Source organism: Orbicella faveolata, unplaced genomic scaffold, assembly GCF_042242905.1.
Source record: "Orbicella faveolata isolate gen_17 unplaced genomic scaffold, um_ofav_v1 contig_25, whole genome shotgun sequence".
NCBI lineage: Eukaryota > Metazoa > Cnidaria > Anthozoa > Scleractinia > Merulinidae > Orbicella > Orbicella faveolata.
Genome location: NW_028301553.1, coordinates 30,716,321 through 30,744,267, shown reverse-complemented (window position 1 = coordinate 30,744,267; position 27,947 = coordinate 30,716,321). Strand labels below are relative to the sequence as shown.

Below are 27,947 nucleotides of genomic sequence, written 5' to 3'. Positions count from 1 at the left end.
ATCTGGATTAGCAAAATGGCCTATTGTCACTTTTTCATCCAGACAGGGCAATTACTACTATAAAGCATCAAGAGAATATGAAAGATTCAAATGTAAACCAAACAAAAATGTAATTTAATGAATTTTCACACATGATTCTTATCAAAACAAAACGCAACAAGAAAAGAGAAGGAATCGACACCATTTACGAATGAATACAATTTAAATCCTTGAAAAGATCTCGTTACCAACACAAGGAAATTATGATTACTTTCAACAAAACTACCGCGCTTAGCAAAAATTACAATCCGTTGCCGGGATGCAAAAACTTTTGCCCTGCAATCGCTTACAAGTTACAACTTGTTATAATTCATACATCAATCAGTTTTAACTCTGTAATTGTCGAACTCCTTTCGACTGAGATCTGCGAGTCAATCCGTCTTGATTCTCTGACTTGTCATGCGGTAAATAATGCTGTCCCGGCCTGGGTCCATGTACCACATGATGACGCACACCGCATATATGGAAAGGACTAAGACGATGACCAACCACAGCCAGATGTTGAATATTATGGGATAGTCCTCGGAGTATTCTGGTGCCAGGTTCACCTTGTTTAAGTCGACGTTTGGATCAGCCTGGTTTAAAAAAAACAAAACAAAAAAAACCCGTAAACCTCCATGTCAATTAACGTGGTTTTAACTTTGAAGTTTGTGGATGAAACCCTAAGCTACTAGGTTCACGTGGTATTATTATGATGCACAAGGTAATTCTAGCTTTGATGTCCTTGGATGAAACCCTAGTGTGTGACCATTCAAATAAAAGTTGTTGAGCAGTTCTTTCATGTGGTATTGTTTATGATGCTGTACAAGGTGATTCGAACTTTTAAGGCTGTGGATGAGACCCTAGTGTGTGACCGTTCAAATGAAAGCTATTGAGCAGTACTTTCATGTGGTACTTTCATGCTGTACAAGGTGGTTCGAACTTGTAAGTCTGTGGATGAAACCCTAGTGTGTGACCATTCATATGAAAGCTATTGAGCAGTATTTTTATGTGGTAATGTTCATTATGCTGTACACGGTGTTGTTAACTTTTAAGTCTGTGGATGAAAACCTATTGTGTGACCATTCAAATGAAAGCTATAATAATTTCATTTGGTACTGTTTATCATGATGTGCAAGGTGGTTCACAGTTTGTGGATAACATCCCACTGCTCCCATACTTCTGACCTTTATTGAGGGATCATAGCATATTAATTCTCCTAACTACGTTGTGTCACGTTCATAATTTGTTGAAATATTACGTTCGTACCTTGACTTGGGCCTGTTTGCCTGCTTCACGCCTTTCTCTGTGCTTTCCAATACAGGACACCTACGCAAAGAATAATGATAAGCAAAGAATGAGCACAGACCAACTCATTGTCTATCCTGTACCCAGAAATTTCTTGCAGTAGGAAATATCATTTTTCTTTCGACGTTGACATAATTACTTGACATGTAAATGGCCGTCAAACGGATACAAATGGATAAAGAGTTGACAAACACAAACCCGTAATGGCGACTGTATGGAGAGAAGTTTATTCTGCAGCGACTCGCACAACGACTGCTTCACGGTTTCTTCCTGTTAAAATACGGTAACAATGAAAGTGAATAAGAACTTAACCTCATCCGTTTAGTCGTTTACTTTAACAACTTATTACTTTTGACTTCAAATTCTTCTTGTTCTTTGCTACACAAATACACGAATTCTTACTGGGGGAGAGCGTGAAAAGAAAACAGTAATAAGGGAAGGGAGGGGAGGGGAAGGGAGGCGAGGGGAGAAGAGGGGAGGGGGAGGGGGAGGGGGAGGGGGAGGGGGAGGGGGAGGGGGAGGGGGAGGGGGAAAAACAGGAGAGGGCAGCACAGGGGAGTAGAGGAGAGGAGAGAGGAGACGAGGGGGAGGGCAGGGAGGGGAGAGAAGAGAAGAGGAGATTAGAGGAGAGAAGCGTTCTTGTGTCAAACCTGAAAATAAAGGCAGCTTATTCTACGACTTCCTTCAATGAAAGTCCTAGAAAGTGTAAATAAACTGAACACTTACCAGATCATGCCTGAGTGTAACAGAAGGCAGGTGATCATGAAACATGTCCATTGACTGCGATGACAGGTGAGGCTGGACCTCCTGATAGACAACATGCATCTCCTGTGGGTACTTGGTATGAAGATCACTGTCCAGGGGGGGGGGGGGGGAAAGCAACAAGTTAGTAATGATAAAGTTCTCTTGGCTCACACATAACCGCTTGTGTAAGAAAACGTTTCAGCAAAAAATCAGAAGAACTTTTTGGATTTGAGTGGAAGCGCCTTTCCGTGGCAAATGATTAGTGGTTTCCTTCAATACGTTTCGTTTTATACCAGCTTGTTAATAATAGAATTCTTGGTGTAACAGATTAATGATTTCAACGACTCTTCGCTAATTGGAAGGTTTTTGAAAATTTGCAAAATGCTTTGCTACAATGCTTAAGAATTTAGAAAGAAAAGCTAGATTTACCCAAACCACTCCAAAGTCAACACTTCCACAAGGATATTTCCGTTGTACAAATCGACGAACTTCTTTACAATCTGAAAAGAAATAAAATCGGGCTATAAATAACAAGATGCTAAGAAAATGTAACAACAAAGCCTTTATCAACAGTTACCGTAGAAGAACAACCAATCTACAATCGTGGACAAAAGTTATTGGGACACTGATATAATGCAACGAATCATCTGTGTTATACAACTGAAGTTTGAAAAAGCACTGATGTCCTGCCGTGCCCCTCCCAGCCAATACAATGTTGAAACTTAGGAGAAATTGTAGGTACTAGTTTTCAACATTGTATGTGGGGTGGGGGGAGGAGAGGCTAGGCAGGTGAAGTTGTATTCGCGCCCGGGAGTAGCGTGTGAACAAAAGTGCCGTAAGTGTAAATTTGGCCCAAGACCTTTGTTGATGACTGTAGCTATTCATCAAACAAGCAGAGAAATAGACGAGCAAACCAAACCAAACCAAAACAAACAAACAAACAAACAAACAAACAAAAAAAACAAAACAAAATCAAAACAAAAAGACAGAAAAAATCAAAGGATTGTTACCATAGGAATCGCGTCCTTCAAATATTGAACGGCCCCCTCAGCCTGTAAGGAGCTGTCACCATAGCGACGACGCAAGCCCTGAAGAAACATTGAGCGAAACAACTGGTAAACAAATGACGAAAACACTAAGAGTACAAAAGCACTGATACGTTCCAGTCAGATTCATATCTCGTAGTAAATTTCTCAGTTGCAAACAAAATCCAACCTTGACAGAGGAGAGGGTTAAGGTAAACATATCAGGCACACCATCTTGGATAAGACTGGGGTTGGCGTTCAGCTGAAAGCAATAAAAAATAAATATAATAATATTATAACATTTGTCTAGCGCTTTCACACAAAGGCCATTCTATTGCTGATGCAATAGAATGGAGCGCAATAGGTGCAATTCTAGACTTGATAAATCACGTCTGAAGGTCATACCAACTACGGTAGTCAACAGGTACACCACAAAGTATAAATGAAAAATACTGAAAAAAAAAAAAACAAAAAACAAAAGAACAATAACAACAACAAAACATTACTTACCTTCCCCAGTATTTGAAGAATGGCGTCAATTTCAGCAAAAAGTAGGAAGTCCTCCTGAAATACAGCCAGGATAAACGATTGTGAATACGAAAACGTCCAAAAAACGTTATACCGGCTCCCAACAACTGAAGATGACATGATAGAAAGTACAAGATTGCATGTATCGTAAAGTGAACTAGTAAACTGCATTTGGGAAGAAGAGAATAATATCGTGACATCTCGTGTGCATTTGTTACCTTCTTCTCCATGTTAAAGACGGCGTTTCCTTTGCCGGGGACTGTCACAGTGAATTCTTTAGTGCTGGGTGCAAACTTGACACCTGCAGAAACGAAAGAAATAAGCTACCACTGAGTGCACTATGAAAACGTCACAAAACACCTATCATATTCATTGGCTGTTTTAAATGGCTGCACTGAGAACAACATGGTTCCACAGGCGACTTCAGCCCAGATTTCTTTCTCGTTTCTAAAGTGGAGAATAACAAAAACTAGAGACTAGTTGAGGAGGAAAAGACAAGGCTGTCTGCTGGGATTTTCTCCAAATCATGTATATGTATGTTACTTTAAACAAAAGCTACCTTTGCCAAAATCAGCTTTCTCCAACCTCGTTAAAATCTATAAGGGAAGAACAATAGATGGCATTGTAAATGACCAGGCCAAATACATACAAATATGTGTCTACACTGACACACTGAAGCATTTTTCTTGATCATTCATTTTGTAGTAGTAAAGAAAAATCGTCCTTTTGTCGGACGTAACCACAGAAGGCTGTTGATTTCGGGCGTTGAATCTATTATCAGTGGTCTCTACACTACGGGGGCAACAAAAATTCCCCGAGTTTCCACTGAGCAGAAATAAAAAAAACAAAAATAATAATAATAAAAAAAACACAAACAAACAAACAAACAAACAAACAAACAAACCTCCAGAACCTTCAGAATTACCTTGAACAGAGGTTTAACGTCGTTAGAACCAATTGCGCTGCATGTCATAAAGTCGGCTACCAAATCCTTAAAATTGCTGAGCGTTCAATCAAGACCTTACCTCCTCCTTGGTAACAGCCAAGTCTCCAAGACCTTGTACACTGTTTTCCTCAATCTGCTCAAACTTTTCCTCGGCCTGATTCCAAAACGAAGTGTGACTATTGGTCCCTACGGCATGACCGGCCGAAGCCAACTGGAATTTCGAAATAAAACAGATCATGGAATTGGATTGACAATACACGCGAAAGGTTTTTGGGTTTAAAAAATCTTTAACCTCGGCAATGCTGATCAAAGGCCATCTTCAAGATTGATTGCTATGTGTTTCACACGTTTTAACGATATTGTCTCAATCCAAAAATGCCGTCATAGTTAAAAAAATAGATTACAGTGATCTTCTTAGAAGTTCTCTGAAAAGGAGGAGAAAATCATGTGGGATAAGTGGAGTTTTAGTAGATAGGAAAAACTGAGGATTTCATGAAGATTTAGAATTAGACCTTCTAGTTCACAATTGACAAATGGATACCAAAATATACTACCTCAAAGCTGAAGTACTCTCGCGTAGCTGACATGACAGTGTATTTGCTGGTGTTATTTTCCTTTTTAACTTTTCTCTCAAATTCTCCCACTCCCCCACCCCCTCTTCTATGGGGCGCCGTTTGTAAATTTATTATTTAGACCGAATTTATGCCATTTTCCCCTTATTTATAAATAATTGGAAATGCTACAAAATTTGTCTATAAATAAGACTCAAGAACTTGTCTGTTGATATGTATATAATTATTTTAGGTACGTCCTGGTTTATAAATAATCTTTTACCATAGAGTTATTATATATAAATAATAAACTAAACAACTTCAATTATTTATAAATCAGGTCATCTCTAAAAAAGTTTTTTACATATCATAAAGTTTGTAAATCCCATTATTTATAAATAAATTACTTCGCCGGGAGTGTAAATTCATTATTTAGAAATAATAAATTTCACCTTACCGAGTGTAAATTTATTATTTATAAATAATGAACTTCACTGAGTGTGTAAATCCATTATTTAGAAATAATGAATTTCTCCTCGCCCAGTGTAAATTTATTATTTAGAAATAATAAACTTCACTGAGTGTGTAAATTCATTATTTAGAAATAATGAACTTCACTGAGTGCGTAAATTCATTATTTAGAAATAATGAATTTCACCTCGCCGAGTGCAAATTTATTATTTATAAATATGAACTTCATTGAGTGTGTAAATTCGTTATTTAGAAATAATGAAGTTTCATCTCGCCGACTATAAATTTATTATTTAGAAATAATGAATTAAACGTGTGTGTAAACTCGTTATTTAGAAATTCATTATTTAGAAATAATGAAGTTTCATCTCGCTGAGTGTAAATTTATTACTTAGAAATAATGAACTTCACTGAGTATGTGAATTCGTTATTTAGAAATAATGAAAGTATGAATGGCTGACCCAGCGTCTCTTGCCCGATCGATTTCAGAGGCTGTTTCTCGCGTTATAAGACAGTTTATTCAGGTAGGTATGTAGCCTGAAATTCAGCAGTGGCGGATCTAGGGGAGGTTCCCCCCCCCTATTTTGGTTAATTGTGTTTAAGCGAGAATCACGCTTCAAATATCTATTACGTAGTTCTTATTCACTCAACAATTCGGCAGCTCACACTGCAACAGGAACAACGACAACGACAACAACTACTCAAAGGTCGAGGTAACAGGTAAATTTTAAGCCAAGAAATTGCTGCATGAAGAAAATGCAGAACTTTTAAAATCGGGAAATCGAATGATGTATTTACATGCTTAGATAATTCTTTGTAGCCTGCGAACAGGCTCACGTTGGAGCACAAACGCGCTCGGCGTAGCTGAGAGCGAGAAATCGACGGGCGAAGCCGCGAGAGGAGGGCCCCTCCCCCAGATCCGCCAGTGCTGAATTTCAGGCTACATACCGCCGCCGTTACCTACTTGAGCAAGGGTAGCATTAACTGTCTCACTTATAGCGCGAGAAACAGCCTCCGAAATCGATCGGGCAAGAGACGCTGGGTCAGCCATTCATACTTTCATTATTTCTAAATAATGAATTTACATACTCAGTGAAGTTCATTATTTCTAAGTAACAAATTTACACTCGGCGAGATGAGACTTCATTATTTCTAAATAATTAATTTCTAAATAATGAATTTACACAGTCAGTGAAGTTAATTATTTATAAACAATAAACTTACATTCAGCGAAATGAAACTTCATTATTTGTAAATAATGAATTTAGACTCCCGGCGAAATAATTTATTTATAAATAATAAGATTTACAAACTTTATGATATGTAAATAACCATTTGAGAGATGACCTGATTTATAAATAATTGAAGTTGTGTAGTTTATTATTTATATATCATAACTCTATGGTAAAAGATTATTTATAAATCAGGACGTACCTAAAATAATTATATACATATCAACGGACAAGTTCTTGTGTCTTATTTATAAACAAATTTTGTGGCATTTCCAATTATTTATAAATAAGGGGAAAACGGCATAAATTCGGTCTAAATAATAAATTTACAAACGGCGCCCCATACTCTTCCCACACAGCTATCTCCATTCGTGGGAAACTAAGAGCCAGTTGTCAAATGCAGGGTGACTTACGAGTTCACTTCCGGAGACGGACACGGTCAGCGATTTGCCGCCAAAAACATCTGTCACGCGCGTCGGAAGGTTTTCTTGCGTGACACTGGACGTGGACAGAATTCCACCCAAACTGGAGGCACCTTCGGACTGAAATGGCGAGGAGAGGCGTAAGAACACAAGCAAGATTAATTTCAACGAATTAGCATAAATATGTCATTAAAGATGTGTACATTATTTATTGTGGTGTAAGATAGGATAAATGAATTTTCACCCGTTTGCCTGACGATGGAGTCACTTTAAGATGTAGATCGCGACGTTTCGGCTGCTATACTGCTAGTCTTCATTAGGCGATGAGGTCAATTGTTGCGTGTCGCTATTTGTAGCACCTTGGTTCGCTGCTATTGGTGCATTTCGATCCTAATCCTTGCATGAATATGGTTGATTAAGCTGTTCAGTTCAAATCCTTGTTAACACGCACACCGTAGAGACAATACAATTATAACATTGTCGGGTCCCGGGTCAGGTATGGCTTATTTTGAAAACATTAGACTAAACAGTTTTAGTTCCTCATTTATAATCTGTCTCAATCTTTCCAGTGTTAATTAACGTTTTGGTTAATTAACACCACTCGCGTGCATTTCTACCTCAGTAGACCAGTACGATATTTTGATTTTTGTTCAATTTGAAGGCAGCTTTGTTTATCGGACAAACAGTAATTTCCCAGATCTTGACTAGCTCCTTTAACCAGTTTCATAGGACTAAATCTACTTATGCGTGTTTTATTATCAGAGTTGAGACGGTTCGAGTCCCTCCTCTTTGAGGCAAGACGAGGAAGCAAACGAACTTTTGCTAGAAAAACAGATTACTTTTATTGTCGTTAAAAGGTACCATCGATAGTAAAGTAGGCGAATGTGAAAAAGGATCACAGGCATGAACTTTCAAGAGTCTTTGATTACAGTACAATTCACACATTGTAAATGAACATTCAGTTTTACAAGTTTAACTGACATAATTAAGTGAGGTCTCGGACAATTGATGTTCGACAGTTTTTCTTCATCTACACCTACATCTACACTTAGTTAAGTCGGTAAAAATCGAGAGACCACACCAACTGTTAAGATCTGAATAATAAATAACACAATGGAATACTAATAACTATTAACTAACTGATTTAAAACTATCTACGGACGTTTTTTCCTCGAAAATTCTATCGTTCATCAAATTTGTGGTAGTTTTCAACAAGTATAGATAGTTTCGCTCGATAAAAATAATTTCCACTCACCTCTGCGACAGAATATGACGCTGCTTTGCCGAGTACATCGAATTTGTCATCTAAAACGACAAAAAAATACGTCCGTTGAGAAAATGTTTTCCAGAGCACTCCAGCCTCATAAGGTGCTGCGAAAATGCCTAAGACGCCAAAGAACGCTGAAGAGGAACCAGCCCTTCATTTTGGCTCGTCACGCCATAATATAATACGACTAAAGGACACCAAAGGGTTCGTGACAGTTACCTTTTGTAACGCCATCAATTGTAATCAAAACATTGGCTTTGGGTCTGCGAAACACATCTCCTGCTAACAAGCCAGCCCAGTTCAGCTCCTAAAGATTATGCAAAGTACAGCTTATTTACTACAATTCATGGTAGGTTAGAGATGTACATATAAAAAAAGGGTAAAACACTAAAACGTACAAACAGAAAAAAAAAAAGACAATAATAATAAGTAAATAAAAAGTGTGCAAAAACATCTTTGATAAAAGTAGCTATGGGAGACCCGCAAAGGAGCCCATGACCCAGTACTGGGACAGACACCACAAATCATAAGTTATATATAAGATAATAATGAAAAAGGATTTAAGGTATACTAACCTAAAAATGATGATAATAAAATCTACAGTATATGCTATACTAAAAACCTTTATCAGATTTCTCTTAACAGAAGCTAAATTAGCACTGTTAAGTGCTGCCGTGGGTTTTCTGGTCAAAATTTCCTCGCTCTTCAATATAGCGGCCTACCTTAGTGGATGAGAAACCCATCGCGAGCCCTATCACATTGGAGATTTCATCCGAAGGAATGGCGCCAGCATTTGGAAGAAAAGTCACATAGCTTGGACTGTGAGCGACAATAAACTTGGAAGCGTCAGAAGTCTGCACAGAAAGAAACAATCTCGCGTCAACGTACGCGCCATCCATAACAAATACAACAACGAGACAAAGTTTTCAGTGTATGCTGAGAATAATCCTCATGTTCCTACTGGTATTTCTAAATTACCGATTAAACGGTGACCACTGTGCCCTCTTCTTGTTTGCGATACACGCCTCGTTTTTCGTAAAACGAGAAGTGTATCTTGCGAGAACCAATGAAGGGACAATTTTGCAACACATGACTAGCTGGAATGTCTCCTAGTTCCTGAGACGTTGAAATGGAAATCTTAGAAGTTCACTTGAAAGCAGAAGACCCATCCTACAATTTATTGTTTAATTCACTCAGTTATAAAAGCGCGGTTTTGTGCAGGGAATCTAATATCGCCTCGCGAGAAACGAGACAACTCTCGCGAGAAACGTGACGCATCTCACTAAGAACAATTCATGTCTCATTTCTCTCGAGAATCAGTGAGCCGTGTAGTATGTAAGATGTGACACATATGTACTTTAAGCGATTACGAACATGGCAGGTACAGACGAACGAACGACAGTGACAAAGAACATCATTCACCAACGTCATTATGAACACATTTTCATCGAAGAATCCCGATGACACTCTAGCGCTTCACCTAGACACACGTAAAAGTTCGAACCACCTTGTGCATTGTAATAAAATTTAAGCATTACCACTTGGAAGTACTGCTCAGTAGTTTTCATTTGAATGGTCACACGCTAGGGTTTAATCCACAACCTTAAAAGTTAGAACCACCTGTACAGCATATGTAATAAACAGTATCATATGAAAGTACTGCTCAACAGCTTTCATGAATTGTGCATGTACATGGATATTCTAGTGTGGACAAAAAATATTTTAAAAACGGAGCTTTTCAACAACGTTGATATGACGACAATAGTGTGATTTTCCTGCCCGAGTTTTCCTGCCCAAGCACAAATCCAAAATGGCCGTGATTGCTACGTTTTTAAATTTCCCCGGCGTAGTGTGTCTACGGTAAACATTCGATGCATTTCAGGGGTGCCGTGAAACCTCCGTTTTCAAATTCCTCCGGCGTAGTTAGTGTGGACTGGGCTTCAGACATCCGCCCTTCTCAAATGCCAATATGTTTCGATGTGAATTCGATGTAGATGTTCTTAAAATTATGGCGAGCATGGATGTGAGACAATTTTTGAAAACTATAATTTATTACCAAGACTGTAGACAATCAAAAGCAAATTAACATTTACTACTCTTACAATTGCATGTGTGCTCTACATTTTCACGTTTTTTAAGGTGACTATGGAAAACGTAACTTTATTCGCAACAAATGTCCATTCTTTAGCGTGTAGCAATCGACATCATGTAATTCAGCCTATAAACATACTCAATTAAACGCTAACAAAGAAATCACGGGCGCATAAACAGATGGTGTTCATGACGACTCTTACAAAAGGCACCACACGAGAAAGCTCCCAAGTGCAGCCAGGCCCCTCATCATCGTGATCCTCGATGTTCCAGACTGCTCGGCCGCTTTAGGTCCATCTCCTTTATTGCAGAGGTCTTCTTCACAGCACGACTTGCAAACATTTACTCCATCCGCGTTAGCAGTGCATTTGTTTGTACAGCCCTCATCTTTTCCACAGTCTCGACGAAACTGCGTCACAGAGTTATCCTTTTGAATGGTTTTCGTGATAATACAGCGGCTATCACCATTGGCGCAGTTGACTTTCGTGTTATTGCCCAGCGACGAAGACGGTATTTCACAGTATTTGTCTGCGTCAGGTCCTTTTTCTTGAGTGCATTTGAAGCATTCCAGGGAAGAAGCTGAAAATCAATCAATCAATCAATCAATCAATCAATCAATCAATCAATCAATCAATCAATCAATGAATCAGTCAGTCAGTCAGTCAGTCAGTCAGTCAGTCAGTCAGTCAGCCAGTCAGTCAGGTCAGTCAGGTCAGTCAGGTCAGTCAGTCAATCAATCGATCCAGGCGGGCAGGCTAGCTGAGAGAAAACACCCCTCTACTAATTATAACGCTGGAGCGATGAAACTCCAAAATTCTCATTACAATACCAATACATTATCAAGCAGGGAGGTAATGAGGATAAAGAAAAACAACAACTGAGTGGTATTGTGTTGATGTACTACAAATTCTCCTAACTGACAGGAAAAGAACTGTATGGCTGTCAGTAAGGAGAAATTAATTAACATTTTGAACCTGGTTGTGCTCTTATACAGCCAAGGTAGACTAAAAGTCCTCTCTTTGAACTTTTGATTGGGTCAGGAAAAATTCTAATCATGTTTACAACAAAAGAACTCCAAATTAGAAAGAGCTATACTAAAAGGTGAGTAAGTTATGAATTAAATTGTAAATTACAAGCATCAAAGTTCTAGAAAAATTATTTGTTACAATGAGGTATAAATATACTAAGTTTTTTTTCTGTAAAAATATGAATTACATTCAGCTGACATCTAGCTAAATCGTAATACAAATATTTATAATAATTTTACTGTGCTCATCGCAGCTACACTGCAATTCGTCTAAGCGACTCAAAGGTTAATATTGTTCCATACTGGAATAATCCGTGGTCAAATGAAAATTTACAACTATTAACCGAGCATTGATGGAGAGGTGTTAGGTAGATAGATAATTTAAAATCCAAAACATAGCATAAATTTCACGTGAAACCCCAAATCCGGGAAACCGATCTGATGAAGCTGTCCGGAGTTGGAAACTGAAGGTTTGCCTTAAAATACGAAATTTTCTAGAAGAAAATTTTTAGTTTACGGGAACACGTTTGTACGGTAGTTATTACTGTCATAGCCTGTGTTAGCTCTAGTGTAAACAACCCAGGTCCCTAGACTGACAAATATGTAGTTGAACAGAGTTACGCCCCAGTTGCAGTGACGGGCTTCCAAAAACATAGCCTGATACCAAAATGGAACGACAGAGCAAAAACTGAATGAGAGATAAAACGATTCCTGGTTTAGATATATCTTCCATAGTTTATTTTTTTTAAATTTCGTCTCGTTGTGCAAACCAAAATGACGGACCTTTGCATTAGAACGTATGACACATGTTTCTTTCAATGTAAGTTTAATGGTTGTAAACGAAAAGATAATATTTTAAAAAAAATCGTTCTGAAACAGCTATCTTTCGTATTTTCCTATTGCATCCCTTTGAAGGTAGTTGGCAAAGAACGACAATAGGGGCTTAATGTACACAACAGCTAAACGATGACTCCCAAAGGAAGGAAATACGACCATTTAATTTACTTCTTCGTCGATCAAACGTACGCCACAAATATCCCAGGGAGGCCAATATCGCGTGTATAACAAGGTAATAATAACTTCTATTGCAAAATGACTGGACCGATCCGAAATACAGCCTGAAAATGTATATCAGCTTTTGGGTTGACGCTTATCTCAGTTTTTTGTGGGTTGTCTCTATGTACAAATGATCAAATGCTCGAAATCACACTCCGAAACGACCTCGCAGGAAGCAAAAGCATCAACTATTTATCCAATTTCCACGGGCCTTTAGTTAACTGAATTGTTTTCAATGAAAGAGAATCAACCCTGACCGGTCGCTTGGACAGATATTAAATTTATTGGGTTGTTTTGCTTCAGTAGGCCTGGCTTGTAATTTGCGATGTTTCGGCATCAGGCAAAAATTATCCCATTAACGCTCCATGAAAATTTATAATACACGTTACAGTGCGAAATTAAAGTTTAAGTACCTATTGTTGCCGACGAAGCAACTATCAGCAGCATATGAAATAGCTTTGTGGCCATCTTGGTTCTCCCGCAACCTCGTGAAAATAAATTGAATTGCAAATTTTCAATGGCGTGTCTATTGTTTACACAATGATCGCTGGGTTGAATTAACGCCAAGAAAAACGCTGATCTGTACGGGTCCGCAAATGATCCCCAAATTGGACCGGAAATGATCCCCATATTGGACCGCAAATGATCCCGATCAAAAAATATGGAATGGCATGGATGGCGGGATGGTGTGGATAGGGAATTGGCGTACGTGAATACCGATGTTTTTATTAAAGCCATCTTATAATTATACTGGCTTACAACTTGCTCTTTTTTTCATACTTTCGACTAAATTTTGTTGCTAACTACGATGTTGTGAATATCACCACTCAATCATCAAAACACCACTTGGCTTGCATTTCTTTGCAATTCTCAGTAAAATTATGATCCGTGCAACATATCCTCCTTTGTTAAACATTGATATTTCGGTGTTATAGTTAAATCAAATTTTATCAACCATTAACGCCACTCGTCTAAAGTTTTAAACTAAAATCTAATCATGAAGCAACTATTACAGAAGATGCTGTCACCTGAGTAGACCCACAAGCCTACAACGCTTCATCACTCTGTAAAACACCTAGTGTGTAGCACTGGAAATTTGAACAAATTTATTTTGTAATTTTTCCTTGGTCGTATTTTAGCTTTAATTCCTCGGAAATGACTACTTGATTATTCTAAGAAACCAAAATTCCAGGCTATAGTTATGAAGTTCAGCTTCATGAACAAGCAAGGCCAAGGCTTGCACTTCGTTTTGACAATTAGCTGTTTGATAGATGTTTGATACTATCGCCACCGGGATTTCGAGAATGTTTACAAGTATGTGTTTTTCTAAGACTTCTAATTTAATAGATCGTCTTCACGTGACGTGTTTTTATCCTCATCAGGCATAAGAGGCGGTATATTTATATCTGTTTATAATTAGCGTGCTTCGTTCGGACACCAGAGCATTTTGAATTTCAGGGTTATGGAGGTTGCGTGACACAAGGCTACGATCGAGTTTGTTGAAAAATATACACTTATCTCATGATTTTGAGCCTTTTTTAGACGTTAGAGCATTAGGAAAAGTGCTTATGTAAATGCTTTTTTGTTTAGTACTGATCATCAGTCGCCTAGAAAGCCAAAGTAAGTTCCAGAAGTTTACACTATATTCCGGCCGTCATATTGGTGTCCCACGGATGTACATCAACATGGCGTTTTCTTGCTGGGCTCTGTAAATTCCTGGGAAACATTTACGACGAATATCTGAAGTTTGGGGAAACGCACAGGCCTAAAACTTGGAGAAGTGTCTTATTTAGTTATCTTCTATAGCGTACATCACAATTTCTTAGCTTTTTCCATTGTTTGGTTTTCGATTTATTATTTTCTTTTATTGCGTGACAGTGAAAACGATCTGTACTCTTCGAAGAACAACACAGCAGCTGTGGAATATTTTTTTGTAAAATGATAAAACATGTTTTTTAGTTCATAATTCTTGTACATGTTGTCACCTTCCTCTGATATAAATCCATGCCATTCCTTATTTTTTGATCGGGATCATTTGCGGTCCAATATGGGGATCATTTCCGGTCCGAGATCATTTGCAGTCCAATTTGGGGATCATTTGCGGACCCGTACAGATCGAATTCTTTATTAGTCACGTTACTTGTAATTGATAACGTTATCACTTTCTAGAAAGCCGCGCATAGTTGAGTGAAGGTCATCGACAATAGGAAACCTCGAGGAGTTAAGTTTCATAACGCGGCACTAAAGGTTTGCCAGAAACATCTTGTGAACAGATTATCACATCCCTGCAAATTACGTTTTGTGTGATCAAAGCTTAGTTTATTTATCAAGCACAAAGATTGTTTACTCTGAAATTTTAAGGTCGTCACGCGATTAATGTTGACTCCCACCAGATGCATGATGACGCTCGGATCGAACGCCCAAGCTTCGTTTGTGCGGAAATTCGTGTCATGACCACGACACTGCTGGAACTTCTGCTCGTTTTCATATGGGCGTCCTTTCAGTGATTTTTGATTTGTTTTGGAATTTCGTTCAATCTCTAATTCTGACCGTGACTTTGAAGGCAGGCTTGGGGTGAAATTAGCAAGTCGTAGGTTTTTACACTTTTCTTACGTCTTGTAAAATCTTAAGTTAGACACAAAAGCGAGTGACACCAAAAATGAATTCCTCTTGCATATGGTATGCAAATTGCTATTTCCAGTCCCCCTGACCGCCAAAATAATAGCCAGTAATTTATATGAAGATATGCTGTAATCCCCTAAAATATTGTAACTATCGCCCCACCTTCCTTCAACTTTTTGTGTTTTTATTTCGTTGTACTTCTCTTTGTGACTTTGTATTTCACTCTTGTAGTTGTATTGTACGTGTATTTTGCTTTGTTTGTTTTACTCAGTAAAAAATCTGGGTACGAAGCTACAAGTGTACAGATACCCCAGTTGGAAGACTTAACGCGACATCGACGTGATGGAATCCAAGCCATAGTCTCTTGTCCCAACAGGAAATTAAGACCGTCAGGATCCAAGAGAAAGTGCATAACATGTTGGTATTTTTTCTGCCAACGGATTGTTTATCATCTCATAGTATTTGATTCAAGAAAGTGTGAGATCTGGATTAGCAAAGTGGCCTATTTTCACTTTTTCATCCAGAAAGGGCAATTACTACTATAAAGCATCAAGAGAATATGAAAGAATCAAATGTAAACCAAACAAAAATGTAATTTAATGAATTTTCACACACGATTCTTATCAAAACAAAACGCAACAAGAAAAGAGAAGTAATCTGCACCATTTACGAATGAATACAATTTGAATCCTTCAAAAGATCTCGTTACAAACACAAGGAAATTATGATTACTTTCAACAAAACTACCGTGCTTAGCAAAAATTACAATCCGTTGCCGGGATGCAAAAACTTCTGCCCTGCAATCGCTTACAAGTTACAACTTGTTATAATTCATACATCAATCAGTTTTAACTCTGTAATTGTCGAACTCCTTTCGACTGAGATCTGCGAGTCAATCCGTCTTGATTCTCTGACTTGTCATGCGGTAAATAATGCTGTCCCGGCCTGGGTCCATGTACCACATGATCACGCAAACTGCATATATGGAAAGGACTAAGACGATGACCAACCACAGCCAGATGTTGAATATTATGGGATAGTCCTCGGAGTATTCTGGTGCCAGGTTGACATTGTTTAAGTCGACGTTTGGATCAGCCTGGTTTGAAAAAGAAAAAGAAAAAACAAAACACCGTAAACAGGAATTAACAAAACTGTTTTTAGTAAACCTCCATGTCAATTAGCGTGGTTTTAACTTTGAAGTCTGTGGATGAAACCCTAGCCTGCGTAGCAAGCGTTTCCGTGGGGTTTGGAAGCAAAGAAAGACCGAGGAACGGGAGTTTCGGTGTTTTGCCTGCGCGGAAAATGGGGCGAGAACCAAAAAAAGAAAGAGGGGGGTGGGAGAGGGGAAGGAAGGAAACGCTTGCAGACAAACCCCTGGATTTTGAAAACCTCCGTTCGCCAGCGAACGGAGCTCGTGATTGGCTGGGTAGTCCAATATTATTGACATGTGTCGATCAAAAGCATTTTAACACCTTTGAGTGCCAGACAAAGGGGGAAGACGGGTTCGAAGCTTGGTTACAAAACGCTTTAACCTTTCTCGCTGAACGAGGATTTAGTCGTCAGATTCGACAGTACGGTAGAAATCCTGTAGTGCAATGCCGACGCTTTGGTTTTTCGAAGCCTGCACATTATTGCAGAAGCAAGCGCGACACAATTTGCAGCTGTTCCTTTAATTTTAACATCACTTTCTTGAATGCCACATGCGCCAAGGACAAGATAATATAAAACAACGGGACAGAAAATTCGCACTACTGCGTGGGAAAACCTAGTGATTTCGTCTGGCTTGTTACATGGCAACGTGTTATCGTAGGTACTCTGACATTTCACTAGAAGCATTTTTGTTGTCAACATTTAGAACCTCTGGGTACAATTCTGAATGATTTGTTATAGTGTTAGCTGCGGCATGCCAGTTTTTGTCACATATTTGCCTCATCAAAAATTTAGTCGTCTCGTTGCGGGGAATTCTTACGAGGACATTTAATAAACAACTTTGACTTGGAGGCCGCCTAGGGGAAGATTATCTTTATTCAGATACTGGTCAAGATGATCGTTATTTCCCCTCTCAGATGTTTGTAGCCTCTCCTGCCCAAATTCCAAAGTCTGCCGAGAAGACTTTCTGTTGTTTGTTTCTGCTGTAGGCGATAACAGTCGAACCGATTTGTGGATCTGGCGTTCCCAGCGAACGCTTCTTTACTGGAATTGCCTTTGTGGGAGTTGACTTGCTAATTTTACCTTGTATCGATTCCTGAACGAATGAATACAGTGATCCGAGATTTCGAATCATGCGAGCACAAGGATTGCTAACGCGACTGGAATACTTCTCACATTTTAACTTTCTGGCAGATTTGTGCTAAAACTTCACCCTTGCAGTCCTTCCTTTTAGACGGATTGAGTAGAAATATAGCTTGATAATAAATTACGAAATTTAATTCATCGAGATTTCTCCGTTCCCACCGTGTGCTCGTTGTTTCAGACATAAGTAAAGTTTATTTTGGTTCAAAGTTCACTTCCGGTACGGAAGGCCAAAGATTTTATTGGTTAATTTATGACAGCTGATGACAGCATGAAATCTCAGTGTGCGCACTCAGGCATGAAAGGTCAAGTGGGCGGTTTTCAAAATCCAGGGGTTTGTCTGCAAGCGTTTCCTTCCTTCCTTCCCCTTCCCCTCCCCCCTCTTTTACTCGCTCCATTTTTCGCGCTGTAATTCTTTCCTGAACGCCACAGAAACGCTTGCTACGCAGGCTAATGAAACCCTAAGCTACTAGTTTCATATGGTATTATTATGCTGCGCAGGGTAATTCTAGCTTTGATGTCCTTGGATGACACCCTAGTGTGTGACCATTCAAATAAAAGTTGTTGAGCAGTTCTTTCATGTGGTATTGTTTATTATGCTGTACAAGGTGATTCGAACTTCTAAGTATGTAGATGAAACCTTACTGTGTGACCATTCAAATGAAAGCTATTGAGCAGTACTTGTTGTACTGTTTATTATGCTGTACGCGGTGTTGTTAACTTTTAAGTCTGTGGATGAAAACCTAGTGTGTGACCATTTAAGTGAAAGCTATAGTAATTTCATTTGGTACTGTTTATCATGATGTGCAAGGTGGTTCACAGTTTGTGGATAACATCCCACTGCTCCCATACTTCTGAACTTTATTGAGGGATCATAGCATATTAATTCTCCTAACTACGTTTTGTCACGTCCATAATTTGTTGAACTATTACGTTCGTACCTTGACTTGGGCCTGTTTGCCTGCTTCACGTCTTTCTCTGTGCTTTCCAATACAGGACACCTACGCAAAGAATAATGATAAGCAAAGAATGAGCACAGACCAACTCATTGTCTATCCTGTACCCAGAAATTTCTTGCAGTAGGAAATATCATTTTTCTTTCGACGTTGACATAATTACTTGACATGTAAATGGCCGTCAAACGGATACAAATGGATAAAGAGTTGACAAACACAAACCCGTAATGGCGACTGTATGGAGAGAAGTTTATTCTGCAGCGACTCGCACAACGACTGCTTCACGGTTTCTTCCTGTTAAAATACGGTAACAATGAAAGTGAATAAGAACTTAACCTCACCCGTTTAGTCTTTTACATTAACAGCTTATTTCTTTTGACTTCAAATTCTTCTTGTTCTTTGCTACACAAATACATGAATTCTTACTGGGAGAGAGCGTGAAAAGAAAACAGTAATAAGGAAAGGGAGGGGAGGGGAAGGGAGGCGAGGGGAGGGGAGGGGAGGGGAGGGGGAGGGGGAAAAACAGGAGAGGGCAGCATAGGGGAGTAGAGGAGAGGAGAGGGGAGACGAGAGGAGAGGGCAGGGAGAGTTGAGAAGGGGAGAGGAGAGAAGAAAAGAGGAGAGGAGTGGAGAGAAGCGTTCTTGTGTCAAACCTGAAAATAAAGGCAGCTTATTCTACGACTTCTTTCAATGAAAGTCCTTGAAAGTGTAAATAAACCGAACACTTACCAGATCATGCCTGAGAGTAACAGAAGGCAGGTGATCATGAAACATGTCCATTGACTGCGATGACAGGTGAGGCTGGACCTCCTGATAGACAACATGCATCTCCTGTGGGTACTTGGTATGAAGATCACTGTCCGGGGGGGGGGGGGAAGCAACAAGTTAGTAATGATAAAGTTCTCTTGGTTCGCACATAACCACTTGTGTAAGAAAACGTTTCAGCAAAAAAATCGGAAGAACTTTTTGGATTTGAGTGGAAGCGCCTTTCCGTGGCCAATGATTAGCGGTTTCCTTCAATACGTTTCGTTTTATACCAGCTTCGCTAATTGGAAGGTTTTTGAAAATTTGTAAAATGCTTTGCTACAATGCTTAAGAATTTAGAGAGAGAAGCCAGATTTACCCAAACCACTCCAAAGTCAACACTTCCACAAGGATATTTCCGTTGTATAAATCGACGAACTTCTTTACAATCTGAAAAGAAATAAAATCGGGCAATAAATAACAAGATGCTGAGAAAATGCAACGACAAAGCCTTTATCAACAGTTACCGTAGAAGAACAACCAATCTACAATCGTGGACAAAAGTTATTGGGACACTGATATAATGCAACGAATCATCTGTGTTATACAACTGAAGTTTGAAAAAGCACTGATGTCCTGCCGTGCCCCTCCCAGCCAATACAATGTTGAAACTTAGGAGAAATTGTAGGTACTAGTTTTCAACATTGTATGTGGGGTGGGGGGAGCAGAGGCTAGGCAGGTGAAGTTGTATTCGCGCCTGGGAGTAGCGTGTGAACAAAAGTGCCGTAAGTGTAAATTTGGCCCAAGACCTTTGTTGATGACTGTAGCTATTCATCAAACAAGCAGAGAAATAGACGAGCAAACCAAACCAAACCAAAACAAACAAACAAACAAACAAACAAAAAAACAAAACAAAATCAAAACAAAAAGACAGAAAAAATCAAAGGATTGTTACCATAGGAATCGCGTCCTTCAAATATTGAACGGCCCCCTCAGCCTGTAAGGAGCTGTCACCATAGCGACGACGCAAGCCCTGAAGAAACATTGAGCGAAACAACTGGTAAACAAATGGCGAAAACACTAAGAGTACAAAAGCACTGATACGTTCCAGTCAGTTGTCTACTCTATTCTGTTTTCCTAAGTAGCTTGAACTACTGACTGATTCATATCTCGTAGTAAATTTCTCAGTTGCAAACAAACTCCAACCTTGACAGAGGAGAAGGTTAAGGTAAACATATCAGGCACACCATCTTGGATAAGACTGGGGTTGGCGTTCAGCTGAAAGCAATAAAAAATAAATATAATAATATTATAACATTTGTCTAGCGCTTTCACACAAAGGCCATTCTATTGCTGATGCAATAGAATGGAGCGCAATAGGTGCAATTCTAGACTTGATAAATCACGTCTGAAGGTCATACCAACTACGGTAGTCAACAGGTACACCACAAAGTACAAATGAAAAATACTGAAAACAAAAAACAAAAAAAACAAAAGAACAATAACAACAACAAAACATTACTTACCTTCTCCAGTATTTGAAGAATGACGTCAATTTCAGCAAAAAGTAGGAAGTCCTCCTGAAATACAGCCAGGATAAACGATTGTGAATACGAAAACGTCTAAAAAACGTTATACCGGCTCCCAACAACTGAAGATGACATAATAGAAAGTACAAGATTGCATGTATCGTAAAGTGAACTAGTAAACTGCATTTCGAAAGAAGAGAATAATATCATGACATCTCGTGTGCATTTGTTACCTTCTTCTCCATGTTAAAGACGGCGTTTCCTTTGCCGGGGACTGCCACAGTGAATTCTTTAGTGCTGGGTGCAAACTTGACACCTGCAGAAACGAAAGAAATAAGCTACCACTGAGTGCACTATGAAAACGTCACAAAACACCTATCATATTCATTGGCTGTTTTAAATGGCTGCACTGAGAACAACATGGTTCCACAGGCGACTTCAGCCCAGATTTCTTTCTCGTTTCTAAAGTGGAGAATAACAAAAACTAGAGACTAGTTGAGGAGGAAAAGACAAGGCTGTCTGCTGGGATTTTCTCCAAATCATGTATATGTATGTTACTTTAAACAAAAGCTACCTTTGCCAAAATCAGCTTTCTCCAACCTCGTTAAAATCTATAAGGGAAGAACAATAGATGGCATTGTAAATGACCAGGCCAAATACATACAAATATGTGTCTACACTGACACACTGAAGCATTTTTCTTGATCATTCATTTTGTAGTAGTAAAGAAAAATCGTCCTTTTGTCGGACGTAACCACAGAAGGCTGTTGATTTCGGGCGTTGAATCTATTATCAGTGGTCTCTACACTACGGGGGCAACAAAAATTCCCCGAGTTTCCACTGAGCAGAAATAAAAAAACCAAAAATAAAAAAAAAAACACAAACAAACAAACAAACAAACAAACAAACCTCCAGAACCTTCAGAATTACCTTGAACAGAGGTTTAACGTCGTTAGAACCAATTGCGCTGCATGTCATAAAGTCGGCTACCAAATCCTTAAAATTGCTGAGCGTTCAATCAAGACCTTACCTCCTCCTTGGTAACAGCCAAGTCTCCAAGACCTTGTACACTGTTTTCCTCAATCTGCTCAAACTTTTCCTCGGCCTGATTCCAAAACGAAGTGTGACTATTGGTCCCTACGGCATGACCGGCCGAAGCCAACTGGAATTTCGAAATAAAACAGATCATGGAATTGGATTGACAATACACGTGAAAGGTTTTGGGGTTTAAAAAATCTTTAACCTCGGCAATGCTGATCAAAGGCCATCTTCAAGATTGATTGCTATGTGTTTCACACGTTTTGACGATATTGTCTCAATCCAAAAATGCCGTCATAGTTAAAAAATAGATTACAATGATCTTCTTAGAAGTTCTCTGAAAAGGAGGAGAAAATCATGAGGGATAAGTGGAGTTTTAGAAGATAGGAAAAACTGAGGATTTCATGAAGATTTAGAATTAGACCTTTTAGTTCACAATTGACAAATGGATACCAAAGTATACTACCTCAAAGCTGAAGTACTCTCGCGTAGCTGACATGACAGTGTATTTGCTGGTGTTATTTTCCTTTTTAACTTTTCTCTCAAATTCTCCCACTCCCCCACCCCCTCTTCCCACACAGCTATCTCCATCCGTGGGAAACTAAGAGCCAGTTGTCAAATGCAAGGTGACTTACGAGTTCACTTCCGGAGACGGACACGGTCAGCGATTTGCCGCCAAAAACATCTGTCACGCGCGTCGGAAGGTTTTCTTGCGTGACACTGGACGTGGACAGAATTCCACCCAAACTGGAGGCACCTTCGGACTGAAATGGCGAGGAGAGGCGTAAGAACACAAGCAAGATTAATTTTAACGAATTAGCATAAATATGTCATTAAAGATGTGTACATTATTTATCGTGGTGTAAGGTAGGATAAATGAATTTTCACCCGTTTGCCTGACGATGGAGTCACTTTAAGATGTAGATCGCGACGTTTCGGCTGCTATACTGCTAGTCTTCATTAGGCGACGAGGTCAATTGTTGCGTGTCGCTATTTGTAGCACCTTGGTTCGCTGCTATTGGTGCATTTCGATCCTTATCCTTGCATGAATATGGTTGATTAAGCTGTTCAGTTCAAATCCTTGTTAACACGCACACCGTAGAGACAATACAATTATAACATTGTCGGGTCCCGGGTCAGGTATGGCTTATTTTGAAAACATTAGACTAAACAGTTTTAGTTCCTCATTTATAATCTGTCTCAATCTTTTCCAGTGTTAATTAACGTTTTGGTTAATTAACACCACTCGCGTGCATTTCTACCTCAGTAGACCAGTACGATATTTTGATTTTTGTTCAATTTGAAGGCAGCTTTGTTTATCGGACAAACAGTAATTTCCCAGATCTTGACTGGCTCCTTTAACCAGTTTCATAGGACTAAATCTACTTATGCGTGTTTTATTATCAGAGTTGAGACGGTTCGAGTCCCTCCTCTTTGAGGCAAGACGAGGAAGCAGACGAACTTTAGCTAGAAAAACAGATTACTTTTATTGTCGTTAAAAGGTACCATCGATAGTAAAGTAGGCGAATGTGAAAAAGGATCACAGGCATGAACTTCCAAGAGTCTTTGATTACAGTACAATTCACACATTGTAAATGAACATTCAGTTTTAAAAGTTTAACTGACATAATTAAGTGAGGTCTCGGACAATTGATGTTCGACAGTTTTTCTTCATCTACACCTACATCTACACTTAGTTAAGTCGGTAAAAATCGAGAGATACCACACCAACTGTTAAGATCTGAATAATAATAATACAATAGAATACTAATAACTATTAACTAACTTTGATTTAAAACTATCTACGGACGTTTTTTCCTCGAAAATTCTATCGTTCATCAACTTTGTGGTAGTTTTCAACAAGTATAGATAGTTTCGCTCGATAAAAATAATTTCCACTCACCTCTGCGACAGAATATGACGCTGCTTTGCCGGGTACATCGAATTTGTCATCTAAAACGACAAAAAAATACGTCCGTTGAGAAAATTTTTTCCAGAGCACTCCAGCCTCATAAGGTGCTGCGAAAATGCCTAAGACGCCAAAGAAAGCTGAAGAGGAAGCAGCCCTTCATTTTGGCTCGTCACGCCATAATATAAAACGACTAAAGGACACCAAAGGATTCGTAACAGTTACCTTTTGTAACGCCATCAATTGTAATCAAAACATTGGCTTTGGGTCGGCGAAATACATTTCCTGCTAACAGGCCAGCCCAGTTCAGCTCCTAAAGATTATGCAAAGTACAGCTTATTTACTACAATTCATGGTAGGTTAGAGATGTACATACAAAAAAAGGGTAAAACACTAAAATGTACCAACAGAAAAAAAAAAGTCAATAATAATAAGTAAATAAAAAGTGTCCAAAAACATCTTTGATAAAAGTGGCTATGGGAGACCCGCAAAGGAGCCCATGACCCAATACTGGGACAGCTACCACAAATCATAAGTTATATATAACATAATAATGAAAAAGGATTTAAGGTATACTAACCTAAAAATGATGATAATAAAATCTACAGTATATGCTATACTAAAAACCTTTATCAGATTTCTTTTAACAGAAGCTAAATTAGCACTGTAAAGTGCTGCCGTGGGTTTTCTGGTCAAAATTTCCTCGCTCTTCAATATAGCGGCCTACCTTTGAGGATGAGAAACCCATCGCGAGCCCTATCACATTGGAGATTTCATCCGAAGGAATGGCGCCAGCATTTGGAAGAAAAGTCACATAGCTTGGACTGTGAGCGACAATAAACTTGGAAGCGTCAGAAGTCTGTACAGAAAGAAACAATCTCGCGTCAACGTACGCGCCATCCATAACAAATACAACAACGAGACAAAGTTTTCAGTGTATGCTGAGAATAATCCTCACGTTCCTACTGGTATTTCTAAATTACCGATTAAACGGTGACCACTTTGCCCTCTTCTTGTTTGCGATACACGCCTCGTTTTTCGTAAAACGAGAAGTGTATCTTGCGAGAACCAATGAAGGGACAATTTTGCAACACATGACTAGCTGGAATGTCTCCTAGTTCCTGAGACGTTGAAATGGAAATCTTAGAAGTTCACTTGAAAGCAGAAGACCCATCCTACAATTTATTGTTTAATTCACTCAGTTATAAAAGCGCGGTTTTGTGCAGGGAATCTAATATCGCATCGCGAGAAACGAGACAACTCTCACGAGAAACGTGACGCATCTCACTAAGAACAATTCATGTCTCATTTCTCTCTAGAATCAGTGAGCCGTGTAGTATGTAAGATGTGACACATATGTACTTTAAGCGATTACGAACATGGCAGGTACAAACGAACGAACGACAGTGACAAAGAACATCATTAACCAACGTCATTATGAACACATTTTCATCGAAGAATCCCGATGACACTCTAGCGCTTCACCTAGACATACGTAAAAGTTCGAACCACCTTGTGCATTGTAATAAAATTTAAGCATTACCACTTGGAAGTACTGCTCAGTAGTTTTCATTTGAATGGTCACACACTAGGGTTTAATCCACAGCCTTAAAAGTTCGAACCACCTGTACAGCATATGTAATAAACAGTATCACATGAAAGTACTGCTCAACAGCTTTCGTGAATTGTGCATGTACATGGATATTATAAAAACGTGCCTTCATAGTGCAACCTTAATGTTCTTTTTGGTTTTGAAAAACAGTCCAGGGTGTCACCGCAAACTGTTAAAGAACAAAAAGAACTTGAAAGCCAGACAATGGAAACATCAAAGCCAATTTGATATAACAAACCATGAATTGCCAAACTTTGACAGAAACCTTTCGAAAATGGTAGTGAAGTTTTAGTAAACTTTGCCACAAAACCTATAAACTTCTCCTTTGAACATATGCAGTCATATAATTATCTCTGCCTATAATAACACCAAATTGTTGCTATTGTTCACCAGTACAATACAGATGACAACCATACATGGCCAAAAACGTTTACTATTTTTTTCCCACACGAATCTAGTTTCAATCACACTATACGAAATACTGTAATTATATTATCACACATAATTATAAGAAAGTGCTCAAATCTTAATTCCCACCTGTTCAATGCGCACCACAGTACGTGTAGTGTACTAGCAAGTCATATAATGTATGAAAACGTTTTGTGTTTAAAATAATTTTAAACACAAAGATATCCATAAATTTTATGCTATGCTAGTCTACTATACATACAGTGCTGTAACATTGAACAGTTGATACCAAGGATTTGAACACTTTCTTTTGATTGCGTACATAGTAGTTACAACCTTATGACATAGGATAGAATAAAACAGAACAAACAAACAGTCTCAGAAAATATTGTTCAAAAATAGGTACAAGTAGAAATTTAATCAATTTTAGGAAATGTAAGGCTTGTCTAACTGAAGACAGACTAAGATCATGGATGCAGTTTCACAATGGCATTCACACTATATTCCAATCTATCCAGTTTCTATTCTATCAAGCAAATGATAGTTGCCATTCTATTTGGAACCTCAGTATTCACAACTGAAATGAGTGAAGTCAGTGGTGTTGTGGCGGACTTTTTGTGAATGCAAAATTTCCAGCCCCAAAAAGTCCTGAAAATTTGAATTCCACACAACTAATTCTAACTCTTACTTACTACATATGTTTGTTTCTGTACCAGCCAAGAGTCAGCTTGTTGGTAGGACAGCAAAATCTGAAGTTCCTTTATTAATACTAGCAAATATTTCTTTCCTTCAATGCCCCACCTTTTACTCTAGTGGTAGAGATATGAAATGTCAGCTACAAGTAACATAAAGGTATTCTCATTCAATTACAAAACATGGATGACTGTTTTGGCATCTTTACTAGCAAAATGAGTAGCTGCATATAACAACTTTATTGATATTGTGTGGTCAATTGGCTTGGCAGTGATATGAAATTATCAAGAAGGGGGAAGGCTTGGAAAAATGGCAGAATTTAGGTGGTAGCCAGGTGAGAAGTCTTGAAAACCACTGTGATTGAAGTTAATCAATACTAACTACATGCAGTAGTAAACTGAAATTGTCTCTTTCAAATGTTTGTCTGGAGAGCTTTTGGTTACATGCATTGTTTTTCCACTTTTTTGACAATTTTTGCTAAGTAGTCCTGGTAATTTACTTTATTTTGACTGGGATAAGATTGAAGATTTCGAAAAATCATCCAAAGAGCCTCAAGGCATCCATTTGAAAAAGCTCGTGAGTGAGATCAGATCCTATGGTGTGGGTTTTGATGTTTGGGAACTCCGAAATCCAGCTGACAATAAAGGCACTGGAAAGTATGAATTTACAAGTCTGTTTGGAAACGACAAGAAGAAAATTCTCTCCTTGCTACCAGAAAATCTCTGTAAAGTGCTGCAGCCAAATACCTGCACTGAAATATCCAAGGTGTGGAGTGATTTCAGAAGTTTGTATGAAGACATAAATTCCTGGTCCTCAGACAAATCTGTTGACACTTTTTGGCACAAGGCACAAAACTGGTTGGAGACCTTTATTTCTCTCAGAGGAAAGAGAATTGGCTATGAAAGAAAGAGAATTACTCCATATATGCATGTACTTTTTGCTTATGTCCCTTATTTCCTCCATACACATAAATCTCTAAAAGTATTCACTGGTCAAGGAGTTGAGAAAAACAATGACTCAGCAAGGAATGTAGTGCTTCGAAAATCAAACCACTTTGACTCAGTTGGAGATATTCTTAGACTTGAAAACAGACAATGGCTTCTAAGAGAAAGAGAAAGAGCAAGCAGAAAGTACACAAAACACAATTCTCAATACTGGGAGCAAGAAATCAGTGTCAAGCCTGCGGGTAAAAAGAGACAACCTGAAGCAAACATACCCAACATGGAAAGCAACAACTCGCCAGACACATCTACATCACAAGTTCAGAATGAACAACCCCAAGCAAGAAATGGCACAGATCATGAAAGGCCGGGAAATAAAAGAAAAAGGCATATAGACGATGGGGGAAAAGGAAACAGAAAAGGGAAAGGAAAGGGTAAACAAACAAAACAGAAAAAAAAAAGAGTCTAGCCTGAGCAGCTACAAAGCATGCACATAAACAGAGGAATCTTCAAAATA

At 38.7% G+C, this 27,947-nt stretch overlaps 3 protein-coding genes across 3 annotated transcripts; all 3 read right to left on the bottom strand.

The window, feature by feature from the left end:
* Positions 1–93: 93 nt before the first annotated feature.
* Positions 94–9,426, bottom strand: LOC149109848 (renin receptor-like). The gene is made up of 15 exons (XM_089294793.1): positions 9,235–9,426; positions 8,732–8,819; positions 8,501–8,550; positions 7,237–7,365; positions 4,649–4,780; positions 4,183–4,219; positions 3,842–3,924; positions 3,606–3,659; positions 3,286–3,357; positions 3,081–3,158; positions 2,500–2,570; positions 2,053–2,179; positions 1,525–1,596; positions 1,288–1,347; positions 94–614 (listed from the first exon to the last, which is right to left on the bottom strand). The coding sequence occupies exons 1-15, from the start codon at positions 9,409–9,411 to the stop codon at positions 411–413; spliced, it is 1,434 nt and encodes a 477-aa protein (XP_089150919.1). The 5' UTR covers positions 9,412–9,426; the 3' UTR covers positions 94–410.
* Positions 9,427–10,544: 1,118 nt separating this feature from the next.
* Positions 10,545–13,252, bottom strand: LOC149109847 (uncharacterized). Its single transcript, XM_089294791.1, has 2 exons — positions 13,100–13,252; positions 10,545–11,182 (listed from the first exon to the last, which is right to left on the bottom strand). Exons 1-2 carry the CDS (start codon positions 13,152–13,154, stop codon positions 10,803–10,805), a joined length of 435 nt encoding a protein of 144 aa, XP_089150917.1. The 5' UTR covers positions 13,155–13,252; the 3' UTR covers positions 10,545–10,802.
* A 2,631-nt stretch (positions 13,253–15,883) lies between these two features.
* On the bottom strand, positions 15,884–27,817 carry LOC110059207 (renin receptor-like). The gene is made up of 17 exons (XM_089294953.1): positions 27,236–27,817; positions 26,489–26,605; positions 24,504–24,635; positions 24,002–24,089; positions 23,771–23,820; positions 22,503–22,631; positions 21,860–21,991; positions 21,404–21,440; positions 21,063–21,145; positions 20,827–20,880; positions 20,507–20,578; positions 20,256–20,333; positions 19,680–19,750; positions 19,286–19,412; positions 18,779–18,850; positions 18,542–18,601; positions 15,884–16,404 (listed from the first exon to the last, which is right to left on the bottom strand). The coding sequence occupies exons 1-17, from the start codon at positions 27,287–27,289 to the stop codon at positions 16,201–16,203; spliced, it is 1,560 nt and encodes a 519-aa protein (XP_089151079.1). The 5' UTR covers positions 27,290–27,817; the 3' UTR covers positions 15,884–16,200.
* Between the last annotated feature and the right edge of the window lie 130 nt (positions 27,818–27,947).

What these genes read in the sequence shown, in the direction of transcription:
- LOC149109847 (XM_089294791.1), bottom strand. Translation starts at nt 13,154, where the DNA reads ATGGCCACAAAGCTATTTCATATGCTGCTGATAGTTGCTTCGTCGGCA. An exon ending in TGCTTCGTCGGCAACAATAG is followed by an intron (nt 11,183 to 13,099) that starts GTACTTAAACTT and finishes ATTGATTTTCAG; the next exon opens with CTTCTTCCCTGGAATGCTTC.
- LOC110059207 (XM_089294953.1), bottom strand. Translation starts at nt 27,289, where the DNA reads ATGTCTTCATACAAACTTCTGAAATCACTCCACACCTTGGATATTTCA. An exon ending in TACAGAAACAAACATATGTA is followed by an intron (nt 24,636 to 26,488) that starts GTAAGTAAGAGT and finishes CTTTCTGTACAG; the next exon opens with ACTTCTGACGCTTCCAAGTT. An exon ending in CCATACAGTCGCCATTACGG is followed by an intron (nt 18,602 to 18,778) that starts GTTTGTGTTTGT and finishes TTCTTTGCGTAG; the next exon opens with GTGTCCTGTATTGGAAAGCA.
- LOC149109848 (XM_089294793.1), bottom strand. Translation starts at nt 9,411, where the DNA reads ATGGATGGCGCGTACGTTGACGCGAGATTGTTTCTTTCTGTGCAGACT. An exon ending in TAACCCTCTCCTCTGTCAAG is followed by an intron (nt 3,159 to 3,285) that starts GTTGGATTTTGT and finishes ATGTTTCTTCAG; the next exon opens with GGCTTGCGTCGTCGCTATGG. An exon ending in TTGACTTTGGAGTGGTTTGG is followed by an intron (nt 2,180 to 2,499) that starts GTAAATCTAGCT and finishes CCCCCTGGACAG; the next exon opens with TGATCTTCATACCAAGTACC.